The sequence below is a fragment of the Haliotis asinina genome, chromosome 16, assembly GCF_037392515.1.
Source record: "Haliotis asinina isolate JCU_RB_2024 chromosome 16, JCU_Hal_asi_v2, whole genome shotgun sequence".
Classification (NCBI taxonomy): domain Eukaryota; kingdom Metazoa; phylum Mollusca; class Gastropoda; order Lepetellida; family Haliotidae; genus Haliotis; species Haliotis asinina.
In genome coordinates, this window is record NC_090295.1 from 3,287,977 (window position 1) to 3,302,862 (window position 14,886).

The 14,886-nt window shown below is 39.2% G+C and overlaps 1 protein-coding gene across 1 annotated transcript in view; it reads left to right on the forward strand.

Moving 5' to 3' along the window:
- Nucleotides 1–1,253: 1,253 nt before the first annotated feature.
- LOC137268761 (uncharacterized) overlaps nt 1,254–14,886 on the forward strand; it is an 86,847-nt gene continuing 73,214 nt past the window's right edge. The window contains exons 1-9 of the mRNA XM_067803341.1: nt 1,254–1,376; nt 2,641–2,691; nt 2,871–2,936; nt 3,476–3,499; nt 3,830–3,856; nt 8,949–9,055; nt 9,950–10,001; nt 10,226–10,429; nt 14,007–14,223. Of these exons, the coding sequence (XP_067659442.1) occupies nt 1,254–1,376; nt 2,641–2,691; nt 2,871–2,936; nt 3,476–3,499; nt 3,830–3,856; nt 8,949–9,055; nt 9,950–10,001; nt 10,226–10,429; nt 14,007–14,223 (871 nt within the window). The remainder of the gene's footprint in view (nt 1,377–2,640; nt 2,692–2,870; nt 2,937–3,475; nt 3,500–3,829; nt 3,857–8,948; nt 9,056–9,949; nt 10,002–10,225; nt 10,430–14,006; nt 14,224–14,886) is intronic.

A 14,886-nucleotide genomic window follows, 5' to 3' on the forward strand; every position in this document is an offset into this window, starting at 1 on the left:
ATTCTCAAGCTAGCCTCAGTCGAAAGAGTCTCTGTTTGGTCTGGCTTGCCTCGATTCATCAAAAGCCAGTTGAACCTCACACATGTATCTTGAAATGTGGTTATACACCAGATTAGTAGTGTATCAAGTGCAATGTATGTGCAAAAGCTTCCAAATTTGACTAGGCTGTCAGGCTAGGCAGTCAGGTTAGCTATGCCTGAAGGTTACTATCCCACAGGATAAATGACTAGCCTGAAATTGAAATGCAGAAACTAAGTGAACGATTCCAAAAACAGATATAATATGATACTCTTGACATGACACAGGTGTTATCATTAACCTGTTAACATGCTGAACATTTTTAGCAGGCCATAATCTTACATGATTTCAAAATACACCACAACTGAACAAGTCAAAGAGAGTAATATATTAACAAAATGACCCCATGAAAATTCACTAGCCAGTGACTGTGGAGATTCACTGTCCCGACCGGATTTAACTAGCCGTGAGCTAGTGGGTGAGTGACTATTTCACACATTGAGTATATGGTATCTACATCGAGTATATGGTATCTACATCGAGTATATGGTATCTACATCGAGTATATGGTATCTGTCCACTGCAGATTTGTCTGTTTCTTACAGATGGTGAGTGTTCGCTCGTCATGCCGAGGACTCAGGTTTGACTCTTTATATGGAACAATGTGTGAAACCTATTTTAGGTGTCTCCATTTGTGTTATTGCTGGACTATTACTAAAAGCCATGTAAACCTGAAACTCCCTCACTCATACAGAGTGACATGATATGAGGATGCGTCCAACTGATTTCTAAATATACAATGTGTGTTTCTTGATAGGAGTTTCTTGCTGTGAACATCTTGCTGTGACACCTGAAACACGAGTTTATTCCTTTCCTAAAAAAATATTTGTCTTTTGATTTAAGAGACGTAGGGATTAGCGAGGAGTGTGGACCTGATCTTCTTCTGTTTGTCTTTGACCAACAACATGGCAATGCAATGATGGCTCAGTGATTTTGTTATGAGTAGTATGTCTTTAGCAGTATTTCAGCAATATCAAATGAACAAACCAGTTATTCTTGTTCTTCATTTATTATCAAACCAAGACTCAGTGTAATTTTGGTTTGTTTTTCAACATAATTTTTTCTCAATCAGATTTGTTTTGTTCCCTAGCTATGAACTAGCAAGAAGCCTACCTACTAGCAGCAAGCCAAGCTGATTGATACTGAAGTCATACAACACAAGAAACACAGCAGCCATGAAGAAAAGGGGGCCGGTGAAGAAGAAGAAAGTGTCTTCAGACATCAACAGACAGGAAGTGACAAACATTCTCCCGATTAATTCCCTGGTGGAAGCCCGAGAGAATGTGGACACACTGCAGGTACTGTTGTAAAAAGTTATATGGTGGCTTTTTAGTACGACTGCCTATCGATACAGATCATACAGATCGATAATCATATCAATGGATTGTTGATAAACATCAGAGACATAACTTTTAGCAAAAATGCCTTAGAAAATCTGAAAGAAATGAATATGTTTCACATCACTTTTGATTGGTGACATGTTTATGCATGAATTGTTGGTGAAACAGTTTTCCTGAACATAGTATTGAAGCAGCCCATGGAAAAATTAAGACACAAATTTGTGTATTGTGTGCGTAAATTAAAACTGCATTTTATCATAAAATTTTATCTCATACCTGAACATGGAGGATGTACTTCAGCTTAAATTCCCACTGAGTGTCTTTGATTCCATTTGTGGAATCTTGGCTTGAAGATCGACTAGATCCTAGTCAGCATCAGTGACCTGCAAAGAAAGATTTATTATATGATTTCAAACATAAAATCTGAAACACAGTTGTATCCTCTCTGCCTCTGAGATACTATACCTGAGCTCCCAGATCTGAAACACAGTTGTATCCTGTCAGCCCTTGGGATATTTTATATCAGCGATAACACAATATTCATATTGATCATCATTAATATTTTTCCTTTCAACAATATTTCTGATTATCAATCGTCTTAGCCAGTCCAACTTAGTGAGTGAATTGGATTCAGTACCTCTTTGAACAGTATTTCAGTGGGTGAAAGAATTCAAACTCTGTCCTAGAATCTGCTTTTTCTGGTCCAGATTATATACAGCCTGCTGCCATATTGACTGGTGCAATGCTGAGTGTGGCCTCTGTTAGTTGTTACTCATAACATTTCGAGGGTCAGTTCTTACTCCTTATTGCGTGTGTCATCTGAAGAACAAATGAAATATAATTCTGATATACAACTAGTTTAATCACCTGGTTTGATCATCCAGACAAATATAGTGTTTGATTCATCTGATGTGATCAATTTGATGAACTAGTTTAATTACTTTGTTTGATCATCTTGTCAAATATAGTTTTTAAATCAACTGAATTGATCAGTTCATTTGATGAACGTGTCTAATCATGTGGTTTGATAATGTTTTCACAGAAAGAGGTTAATTTAACTGGTTTGATTTATCTTGTACAATCAACTGGTCTAATCACCAGGTTTGATTGGCTGATCTATTCCAAATGGTTTGATCAATTGGTCAAAAGAACTGGCTTGATAGCTCTAAAGGTGACCACCTTTTACTGCAGTAATTGTATTTTTTGATTTGGTCTTTTCCAGGATGACTATCTGTCTGAACAAAACGCCAGTGACATTGTTACAGAGGTTCAGGTAAGGCTGTAATATCTGTATGTTCCTTTTAAAATTAACTGCCTTTGAAAATATGGAAGTTGGTCAACCTAGGTGCAGAATCTTACTCACAGTGGGCAGTTTGATGGGTGGTTGTTTGGGTGGTCTTGCAGGTGGGCAGATGGGCCTGGTGACTGGAGGGCCTGTGGGTTGGTGAGCAGGTGAACAGGCAGGCTTGTGAGCAGATGGGCTGGTGGGAGGACAGTAGGCAGGCAGATGGGCAGGAGGTAGGATGGAGGTGGGATAGGTGGGCTTTTTGGCAGGTATTGTTTTTCACACACTTTTCACTGTTTATAATGTAAAACAAGGTTCAAAGTATTGTTCCAATACTTTGGACAAGTTTGAATTAGGTCGTGGTATTCTGAATAAATGAAAAGAAATAAAACATTTGTCACCGTGACTTGGTGACCAATCAGTTTGACAATGTAACGTTGTATATTAAGAATCTGATCATATTTTCTAATAATCGAACACAAACAATTTTGGACTTTCTTACATTAACAAATATTATGGGGGGACACCTTAAATGGGGTTTACACATTGTACTCATGTTAGGAATGAAACTTGACTTTGACTACTAGGCTACCCCATCGCCCTGAAGAGTGTTAAAACCAACAACGTAATATTGCAGTAAACAGGAAGCTGTCACTCATAAAGATGTATGTTTCATCATGGAAAAGTCATACTTTAGTTTAATCTATATTTGATTGTTCATTCCTCTCATTTTTCCTGACTTACAAAACATTAACACCATTTATCATTTCAGGACATGGATTTTGCACCAGCTGAGGTAGGTACTTTTGGCTTAGCGGGGTGGGGATGTGTGAGGATGATTGTATTGGAGGAGAATGGTCAATGCCTTTTACCCCCCTACAGGTTATGTACAAAGCATGTGACACGCCCCACCCCACCCCCAAGTACATGTGTGCAAAATTGATGACACACCCTACCTTCCCAGAGCAAAACTGATGTAACACCCTACCTTCCCAGAGCAAAATTGATGACACACTGCCTCCCCCACATACCTCTAACGAAGAATGTTTTTTTTCATCTTAAAAGCATATACGACTCAAATGCTTATTAAATATTTTTAACACGACACAAACATTTGTTATTTCAGGTGTTTGGTAATGTTAGACTGTCAAAGGTAGGTAACCGAGTCATCCTGAAGAGGTGCCTGTTCCTATTTGTACATTCTTTGCATTTATATCTTTCATGGTTCTCATGGAAATGATTAGGATTTGTCAGATGATTTGTTTATTCCAATTTTTTGGAGCTAGGGGGATTTGTCATCCTCTGATGACTCTTGTTTATTTTATAGACCTACTTTCTGCATCTAAATGTTTGCCTATATCTTTATTTGTTGATCCTTCTTTATTTGTGTAAACAAATACATGTGACTGTATTTGGATAGTAACAGGTGACTCTCTGTCTTCTTCAAATAAGGCATCAAAATTCTGTTAGCTGTGTTCTTTGAAATTTGAAAATGATTTTATAGATTATTTATGGTTTTTGAAACACTCAAAATGTTTGGAAAGGGTGAGTTGTGATTATTGTTCCTTCAGTTCTTCCGATGACAAGTTATACACTGATCATGATATATCAGGTCACTTATAAAGTCATACTTCTGTTTGAATCTAATCATACAAATGCCATTTATTTTATTTTAATAACATTTTTGTATGATTTTAGTGCTTATTATATGGCATTAGGATTGTGGGGCAGTCTTGTTACAGCATTTGCTTTCACGCCAAAGACCTGTGTTCAATTCCCCACATGGGTACAGTGTGTGAAGCCCATTTCTGGTGTCCCCTTATGATATTGCTGGAGTATTGCTAAAAGCACACTCCTGCACTCACTCAATTTTATACGGGATTTACATGACATGTCATTTAAAATTTCAGTTAGATACATATCCAAGAAAGACACAGGTAAGTAGTTTTCAGTTTTGGCTTAATCTGAAAGAGTTGTAATAAGTCAGAATAATAAGTTAGCTAGGCATTTTTATAGCGCCTTAATACAAAATACTGCTCAAAGGTGCTCTTTTGAATGTGATGAATTTTAGTTGAGATCTGAAACTTGTGAAGTTGGAATAGTCATGTAAGTACCCAGCAGGCTGGAGATTTCATTATATCAGACAGAATCAGTTGTCATCAGTTTGAAAAATATGTTAAACTGCTTATGATTGGACAGTTAATGTTATGATAACCAATCACAACACATGTCCTTTCAGCTTACCTAAACTCGGTGCATTGCCTGTTTGTGCTGTGTTGTTCATTACAATGCCTACAAACAGTGTAGTATTCAGAAACCTGATTTTATTGCCAAAGACTAGCCAGGCAAGTTTTTATCCAGACTGGTAATTTTTAAAATTTACCAATCTGGCTATCTGGCTTCAGATTTGGGGAGTTTTACACACTGCCATAGTTCTTAATGCATGGGACCCGTGAAGGTCCCGGGGTAGAACAGACCGTCAGCAACCCATGCTTGCCATAAAAAGCGACTGTGCTTGTTGTAAGAGGTGATAAATGGGATCGGGTGGTCAGACTCGCCGACTTGGTTGACACATGTCATTGGTTCCCCATTGCGCAGATCAGTGCAATCACTGGATTGTCTGGTCCAGACTCGATTATTTACAGACCGCTGCCAATGTTGCTGAGTGCGGCGTAAAACTAAACCACTCACTCACTTTTAATGCATGGTGAATCACCCAGGCTTCTGAGGTGTGCATTGAAGGAAGCTTGTCCAATATGGCTGGACAAGAGTTCACAGCTGCATGTTAGACATGGCAACACTACCTGTAAATGAGACCCGTGAAGGTCCGGGGTAGAATAGGCTTTCAGCAACCCATGCTTGCCATTAAAGGTGACTACACTTGTCATGAGAGGTGACAAACGGGATTGGGTGGTCAGGCTTGCTGACTTGGTTGACACATGTCATCCATTCCCAGTTGTGCAGATTGATGCTTATGCTGTTGATCACTGGATTGTCTGGTCCAGACTCAATTATTTACAGACTGCTGACATACAGCTTTAAAATTGCTGAGTGCGGCGTCAAACTAAACTCTCTCACTCACTCACCTAAAAAAGGAGAACTCCAGTTTAGCAAATCTGTGCAGAATGTGGAAAAAAAAATCAAATTTCATGAATAGGGCTGGATATTTACTTGATTCTTATATTGTGATATATTTCAATAATTAAAGAGATATTGAAATACCCATTGTAATATACTGACTGGAAGGTTTCTGCCAAGTGTGCACACCATAAATTCATAATAGCTATCAGCGTGACACATCATTTTCTCAGTTGCTGTTACACCATACTTTCAGACACCCCTTTTCAGTCCCAAGTGTATATGCCAGTTGTTTACAGATAAATAAGAGGATGTAGATCCATTATGTGGAATTTTTAATGGAAGTGTAGCAACAAAATGATACAGGTAATTGTAAAAATTGACTTTCATGGTCAGTGTTGTTCACAGAATGCACTTCAATGCAGTATGTATTTATTGTTAAGGCTAAATAAAAAAGTGAAATTTTTCTCTGGCATTAGCACGTCACTTTTATCCGTGCATGTAACAACTTTTTATTGGCATTTAAAAAAATTAATTATGCAAAATCCTATTGTTTATCAGTCAAATACATATTTTACTACCAGTTTAGATTTTGTAACTGTGTGAAAACAATCCTAAATAGCATTTATTCAGACTGGCGGATTTTTGCAAGAGGGCGCCACATCTGAAGTCAGATTTAGAATCAACTAGATTATGGTTTGTTTTTATCAACTTAAAAGATCAAAACTACTTCCTACTTGTAGTTAAATATGTTTTTGAATCATGACCAAAAAGAATTTGTATGACACCACTTGTAACAGAGCAATTTATAACCATTATGCCATCAGCGATTTAGACAGTATTGTCTATGAAAACAAGTTGTACCTTGGAAAATAAGCAAAGCAGGTGATAAGATTAAATGCCAGGAGATTGTGAAAACATGGAGCTTTCATTTTTCAAAATAGTTGTCATGACAAACCTATAAACAAGATATTCTACCTTGGGATTGTACATGAATACTACTGCAACACACATAGGTACACCTCATATTATGTCATGGAGGTGCACCCTCTGATTGGTTGAAAGTTTGTTCGCAGGAGAGGTGCTTTGTTGTCAAAAAGGTTGATTTAGGGCAGTTAAATGTCGAAATGAGTAGTTTTATTTATAGTGATGTCAATAAATGATTTATGCATTTGTACCGCTCAAGAGTATATGTGATCTTTAAGCCTTTATGATATATTCATAACGTACATACCATTATGAAACAAACAAAAATAAGACAACAATGTAAGATCGTCACTCAGATCCAGGCATTCTACAAATAACTCCAAGTAAAAAATTGGTCCATTTGACCAGCCTCTTGATTCCTCCAAAATGTCACACTTATGAAACCACTGAAACCCACGAAACTTAATGCGTTTCATAGAATATGGACACTTTCTGGGCCACTCATGATGATACTTCCACTTGTGAAAAGTCACATGAAACCAACAGAAATAAAGTTATATTTGGCAGTTTTAGAACACATTTTGTTGATATTGACATCAAGGGCAGATAGGTCAAAGTGAGCTAACTCTGGATGACCCTGTATATTGCCGAATCTGAACCATGTCATGATATTTGTACTGTACCGATGTATACCGGTAATATTGCACAACTCTGTTGATGAGTTAATCTTGAATTGCTGGAAACTCAAAGTCACATAAAAAATTCTTATCATAAGTGCCACAGTAAGATAACCATTCAGACTCAAAACTTGACTTTGAATTTCTGTTTCTGCTAAATCTGGTGTCCTGACGTTTTTAGATCATCAAAGTCATACTTGTGCTTAAGAAACAATAGGACAAAGTAGCTTGACTCCGCTCCTGTACTACTGTAGTGCCCACTATGGAATGTTCAGCTTGTTTACTGCTACGTGTGTATTCCCAAGGTTCCCTCGACTGGTGAAGATCCGGTTTAGAATTGACCTTTAGTAACCCATACTTGTTGTAAAAGGCGACTTATGGGATTGGCAGGTCAGACTTGCTGACTTGGTTGATACATGTAATCATATCCTAATTGCATAATTGGGTGTTCATGCTGTTGATCATTGGATTGACTTGATTCTTTACAGCCCACTGTCATATAGCTGGGATATTGCCGAGTGCTGTGTTAAAAATAATCAGTCGTTCATCCTTGAGAAATATCTGTATTTTGTCAATTTTAAAAGGAAAAAATGTGACATTCAACTGGGATAACATTGTTTCCATGGTAGCAGGAGTGCATAGTCAAACCTCAAACTCTGGACACAAGATGCTGTGCGTCATGTGACTGACAAAATGGAGGCCATTTCTTAATGACTTAACTATTTGCTTTCTTAAAATTTGCAACAATGGTTTGCAAAGGTGTCTTTATTGACACAAGTTTGGATGGTTTATTTTTGCAACAGTAGCTTGCAAAGATATCTTTTTGACACAAGTTTGGATGGTTTATTTTTGCAACAGTAGCTTGCAAAGATATCTTTTTGACACAAGTTTGGATGGTTTATTTTTGCAACAGTAACTTGCAAAGATATCTTTTTGACACAAGTTTGGATGGTTTATTTTTGCAACAGTAGCTTGCAAAGATATCTTTTTGACACAAGTTTGGATGGTTTATTTTTGCAACAGTAGCTTGCAAAGATATCTTTTTGACACAAGTTTGGATGGTTTATTTTTGCAACAGTAGCTTGCAAAGATATCTTTTTGACACAAGTTTGCATTCTTGAATGGGTAACAACAGTTTTGTGAAAATATATGGAGTGAAATGCTTGATTAGTGCAGCAATAGTTTGGAACATGTCAAAGTCAGTGAGTTCTCTCATGCTAGCTGTCTGAGATACCAGCTAGACCACAGTAGAGTATGGATAACCCTGGTCCTGGATACCTCAAGCCAAGTACCAGGCACAGATACAACAAGTACCATTTTTGATATCTCCATATATTGTGACCAGGAATCAACCAGTGACATTCCAGACGGATATTGTAGCCACTACACATTTGATGGCAGCAGCTATCGATCTGTAACCAGGGTGATGTCGTGGTAACCAACTGGTGTGAAATGTTGCTTATACTATTGACCACTGGGTTGCCTAATGGAACTGTGTTTGAGTCCATACTTACTTGATAGTACTGTATGCGGATGGATAATCTCTATTGTCTTTGTTTTCAGGAGAAATCCACCAAGATTTTAAAAGCTAGATCAAATCGTCAGGCTGATGACCTGTTTTCAGCATTACAATACGCCTCCAAAGCAGAACCCACAATTCTGAAGTCAAGGTATTCATAGATGCTAGTCGTCAGTTGTGTGATCTTCATAATAATATTACTCACTCACTCACTCACTCACTCACTCACTCACTCACTCACTCACTCACTCACTCACTCACTCACTCACTCACTCACTCACTCACTCACTCACTCACTTTTTAAACAATATGTTGATCTATAATATATTTTTTGGGCCATATGGACTCACATTAGCTTCGTGTTGATACAGTGAAAGACTTATTGTCCCTCATCACTTGATGTCTTACGCCTGGACTTAGAGATGAGTAGCGTCCAAACAGAGAACACTTACCATATGAGGAATGTAAACAATTGCTCTGTATATTGAAAACTGTTGCATGCGTGTTTTACTGTCAGTGTTTACTGAACTGGCCTCAATCACAAACTGTGCTACAGGATATTCGTAAAGAGTGTAAAGATAATAACTCTGTTGGGTTTGCTTGAAGTAAAGATTGGTCGATGGAGGGCACAAGAATCAATTTAATGCAATGTTGCATTAATTCATTTGAACTTGTTAACTTTATATTGTAATTTTAATACATATTATTTTTTTCGGAGTAAATTACACAGAAGCTTCACTGGGGGCTGATAGTTAGTATTAATATTGATTTTTAGGAAAGTGTGGTGTGATAGTGTGCCTTTAAGAGCTGAAGTGAATTGATCCACCGGTCAGCAGAGATGATAGCTCTGATTGAGATGAAGTCAGCATCCTAGGATGAGAGTGAGTGAGTGAGTGAGTGGGTGGGTGGGTGAGTGAGTGAGTGAGTGAGTGAGTGAGTGAGTGAGTGAGTGAGTGAGTGAGTGAGTGAGTGAGTGAGTGAGTGAGTGAGTGAGTGAGTCCTTACCAGAGTCTTATACATAATTTCAAACATGTATATTTTTCAGGTTCCAAAAGCTGGCTACTAAAGTCAAGGCATCAAACTTCTCTACCATTGCGGTAAGTCTGCAACATTGCTCTATGTTTTGTGATGATGATGTCATCACCGTTCGTCAGCCGTCAACAAACTCTGGCCTGCTGTTTTCTTGCACACTACTCATTTCGATTTATGAATGTGGTTGGTTGTTTGGCTCTGTGTGTTCTGAGATGGGTTCAGTATTTCTATCCTGAACTTTGTTTATGTGTGTATGTTCTTAGTCTGGTATATCCTCTCTGTCCTCCAGGAGCTGGCTGCAAGCATTAAAGAAACCTCAATTTTGGATTTCACTGGCCTTCCGACTCTGACCGATGCTGCCCTTGCTGTTCTTGTTAGCAGTATGTCAGCAAGTGCGTTGAATAACATCGAAGGCGTTATACTGGCAGGCTGCCGTCTGGTGACTAATCGAGGAATCACACTCATGTCAAGATCATTTGCCAATTTACAATCGGTAAGATGTAGCTTAAGATAAAAGGTTATTAAAACAAAAATTTATTCAATGTTTTCGTAATCAGGTCTTAATTCTTGTTGGATCTGAAGACATATGTGACAGGTCACGTTAAAGCCAATCAGAATAGTCAAACAAACTTGGGAAATTTTTAGTCAGTATGTGTTTTTGAAACCTGTAGTCTGAATGGCAATTATGGGCTGCTTCTGTCAAAATGATCTTCCATCTCTGTCTTGAATTATATGAACATGGGACATGAAAGTTGCAGTTAGATGTGTTTTTAAGTCTTACAACCTCAAAAGGGCTAACAACATTTTGTCTGAGTAACAGCTATAGGCTGTATAACTGTTTCCATCCCAGCCTACCGGGGATTATTACCTCAAACAAATGATTTTACCTTATCCTGACTCATGCTTAGTTGCTTATCTATTCCTTTCTGTGAAGGTAGTGAAACACTTGAAGTCCCTTGAAGTTCCCTTCTAAAAGAAGCGGACGTAAAATACACTGACCAACTGGAAGCCTCCCTTTGCCCAGTCACATGACCTGCCATGCTTGTCACTGTCTCCTCATCGCCTGACTAGGTCGGCTGGAGTCAACTTGAGTCCCTTACTTTTATATCCTTTTTATCTCGGTCCTTTACATATAATTTAGCAGTATACAACTTTGGTTTGTATTTATTATCACAACGATATGGATTTGGTGCCACAATTACGTATTTCTTATGTTGTTGAACTTGTATTCTGTGAGGTTACGTTTTTCACTGCAGTTGGACACCACCACTCAATGTATCTTCTTCAGACTTGCTTGTTCCAGAGTTATCAACGACACACTCAATTCCAAGTTCATTAGTCAGAAGAAGGATCAGCACTTTAGGTCAGAGTACCTCGCCTCAACATCTGCAGGATTGAATTTGTTGTGCCAACAGAGTCTTCTGTCCCCTTCATCCTGGAGCGAAAGTTTTACTAGGCCCTTATATCGAGTTCCTTGATCAGTGCCAACAGTCTTTGATGGGACAATTGAAGAGGTTGCTAAATTGGTCAATCAGGACTCCAGAGAGGCCATGAAGATCAAGTCTATCGACACTTTGACAATGGGGAGGTTTTTTTCGTCACCCCAATGGAAGAAACAAGCACCCCCCGATGTCAGGTTGCACTGCTAGGGATGCTGAGGGAGGTAAACAGTGAAGATCAGGTTCAGAACGGCTGGAGTTTACCACCCTGTACCACCCATCTCAAGTGGGTGGATGTCTTCAACTCTACTTGAGGAACTGGGGACTTTGCAACAACGATTATGTCATGAAGATTCTTCGAGACAGCTATAAGACACCACTGCAAACGACACCTCAGATCACAAGAGTGCTGGCCCCCATTGTTTGCACCAGAGATCAACCACACAAACTGACTGACGCCATAATAATGATGGTATTATCTTTGGTGGAAAAATACTGGCACATTTAATTGGAGGACAGTTTGTCTACATCAGCTTTAAGAGGCGGGAGATTTTGCACGCTTTTACTCATCTATACATGTGCCTGCTTGTGTATCTGTGGGATAAGCCAAACAGCATGGTTACGGACAAGCCCGAATGCTAGCAAGGGTATCACCGTCTGCACAAGATTTCACGATGATCAGTTGACTGCCCACACTGGTGACGTCACATCTAGAATCTGTTTGGTCCCCGAGAGAAGACGCCCTGAGCAGAATGTGGTGTTATTGTTCTAGTGTCAGAAAGCTATCAACAGTCGCTACAGCCTTTCCAACATTGGGAAGACATTGATTACACACAAGATTAGCAGTTTGCAGCCTCATTTGATTCTTCAGGAGGCATAGAGGTCTTCTAACAGCAGATTCAACGTTGCCCATCAGGAGGCTTGCAGCAATGAATGGCAGTTTCTGCTCGGACAGCCAGCCAGCCATAAATAGACTTCCTTCGAATGTCAACTCCCTCATAATGCACAGTGTTGATGATCTGAAGACGAAGAATGGCGCATCTTCACGGCATACAAGCTCATCATGGGAGAAGTCAACTCAGTCTACAGTTGGACTTCACTATCAGGCTACTAACTCAGCTCGGATGACTTCTGAAGATAAATTCCTTTCCTTGGGATTTGATTCATCACTACATTGAAATACATCGCTGTCCCAAAGGATCGGTCTGTCAGATTTCAAGCCGATGTTAGAACAAGTTCCACTCTCTCTGTTACCACTATGATAGTGACAATGTCTACTCTGTCTGCTTACAACGCCTCAGGATATGACCAGATGAAGACGCCTACAACTACGTCAATGACAGCGGTTCCTGCGTCATGGTTTCACATCCTGATTGGTTGACCGGACATCTTGAGACCATACCTGCTATGGTGGACTTGCCAGTCGAATGCGCAGAAACGTATTTGTTAGAGCAGGTCTACATCAACCATCCTTCTGTAGATGTATTACTACAAGACTGGGGTGCTTACCTGAACAACGAGATTGCAGCAGGAATCTCAACATATCAACCACCAGGAGATGAAAGCAGTAATCAAGGTATTTCGTCTGTGGTTGACAGCATTGCGGAATAAAATACTGATGGTTCACACAGACAGGTCTACAGTAGTATTCTACATAAACAAGCAGAGATCAACAAGATCTCACAGCGTGCTACTGCTCGAATCGACCTTTCTACTATTGAACATAGTCGACAATCTCAATCTGCACATAAAGGTCTTTGGAAGTATCTTGCAACACTACCTCAGGGCCTATAAAGCAGCAGGACTGGAACATCGCGAGCCTCCAATCTACTTGAAGTGAGAGTCTTGGCTTCAACACCAGACTATAATAGTTGAGAGTCCATGCTCACTTCTTGAACAGACTAGCACGAGTGATTATGACCCTGTTCTCATAATGAAGATAGTTGTACATGAAGAAAGGTCGCAACTGGTCTTGATTATAATCTTGACATTTAGTTGCATTAGATACTAGCAGGATGCTTGTTAATCTAGATATCATCATGTTCAAGTCAATGAAGCCTTCTTCAGAAGACAAGTTCAACTGGATGTGATCCCCCCACAAATTACAAATGAATATTGGAAGAACAGGACCAAATTATTGCCGTTACAAGTTTCTGTTAGGGGGGAATATCGGACGTAATTTTGACAGCCAGCCGAATCCAGTGTGGCCTGACCAACCGCCATTTCCGTCGGATTCTGTAAGCAATAAAACATGAGCCAGGATAAGGAAAAATATGTAATTTTCTTAATAAAATTGATATTTTATAGTTATCCTGACTTGTGATTTCAGCCCTCCCAGCCGCCCCTCTTAGGCGTGCTGAATTCTTAGTAATTGTATTCATTTGGAGAGAGTGACAAGCTTGTGACATTTGTGGTGGGAAAAGGGAGGCTTCTGTTGGGTGAGTGTATTTTATGTCTGCTTCTTTTAGAAGGGAACTTCAAGGGATTTCAAGTGTTCCACAACCTTCACAGAGAGGAAGACATAAGCCATTAAGCATGAGGAAGGATAAGAATGAAATATCAAATTTATTCAGAAAATTACATTTTTGAATCCCACATTTTGTTTAAACAAACAAATGTTTTGCGCACCAGATGGACATGACTGGCTGCCAACGGGTCACAGAGGCAGTGTTTGGACCCCTTATTCGCAACTGTACAAAGATAACCCTCTTGAAGATAGCTGGCACTGGTATTCGCTCAGTTCCTCCGCGGTATGTTGGATACATCCAGGACACAGTGCAGGGCTGCCCTCTGGTGTCTCCGACTGAAGCTACCCTTCAGGCCAAACTAGATGGGAAAGCAAGCAAGGGTTTGTATAAGTTGTTAATTCTATTAAAGCCCCAATTGAAATTCTCCTAAATGTGACTAAAGCAGTTGAATTTATTGATAACTTGACAGGGGCGGCGGTGCAGACTAGTGGTTAAAGCTTTCGCTCGTCACACCAAAGATCCAGGTTTGATTCCAAACATGGGTTTAATGTGTGAAGCCCATTTCTGGTGTACCTTGCTGTGATATTGCTGGAATATTGCTAATAGGTGCATAAAACTAAGATCACACACAGATGTAAACAGATTTGCAGTTTAAGGACACTATGTTTGTTGTCATGTTTCTGACCATTTGAACTGCAAATCATAACAAACGTTACCAGTACATCTCCAGAATCCACCTGTTCGTGAGTGTTCACTAAAACACATCTCGTTTAGTTAATATTTATGGAATAAAAATACAATTGTAGGAACATATCCCTTTCACACTTTCCGTAGACACTGACTGCATGAGATTTACCTGCAAGTGAACTACAAAGGATCCCAGATTTAATGTTAGACATTTTGAGTTGGTTTTTCAACATGGCAGACAACGGACATCTTGAGTGAGGTTAAGTTCATACTTTGGTTTTGACAATCAGTTGGGTTTTCATAGTAAAGAAAGTTAGAAGTTAGATTTTCGGGGTTAGATTAGTTTGGTATTAGAT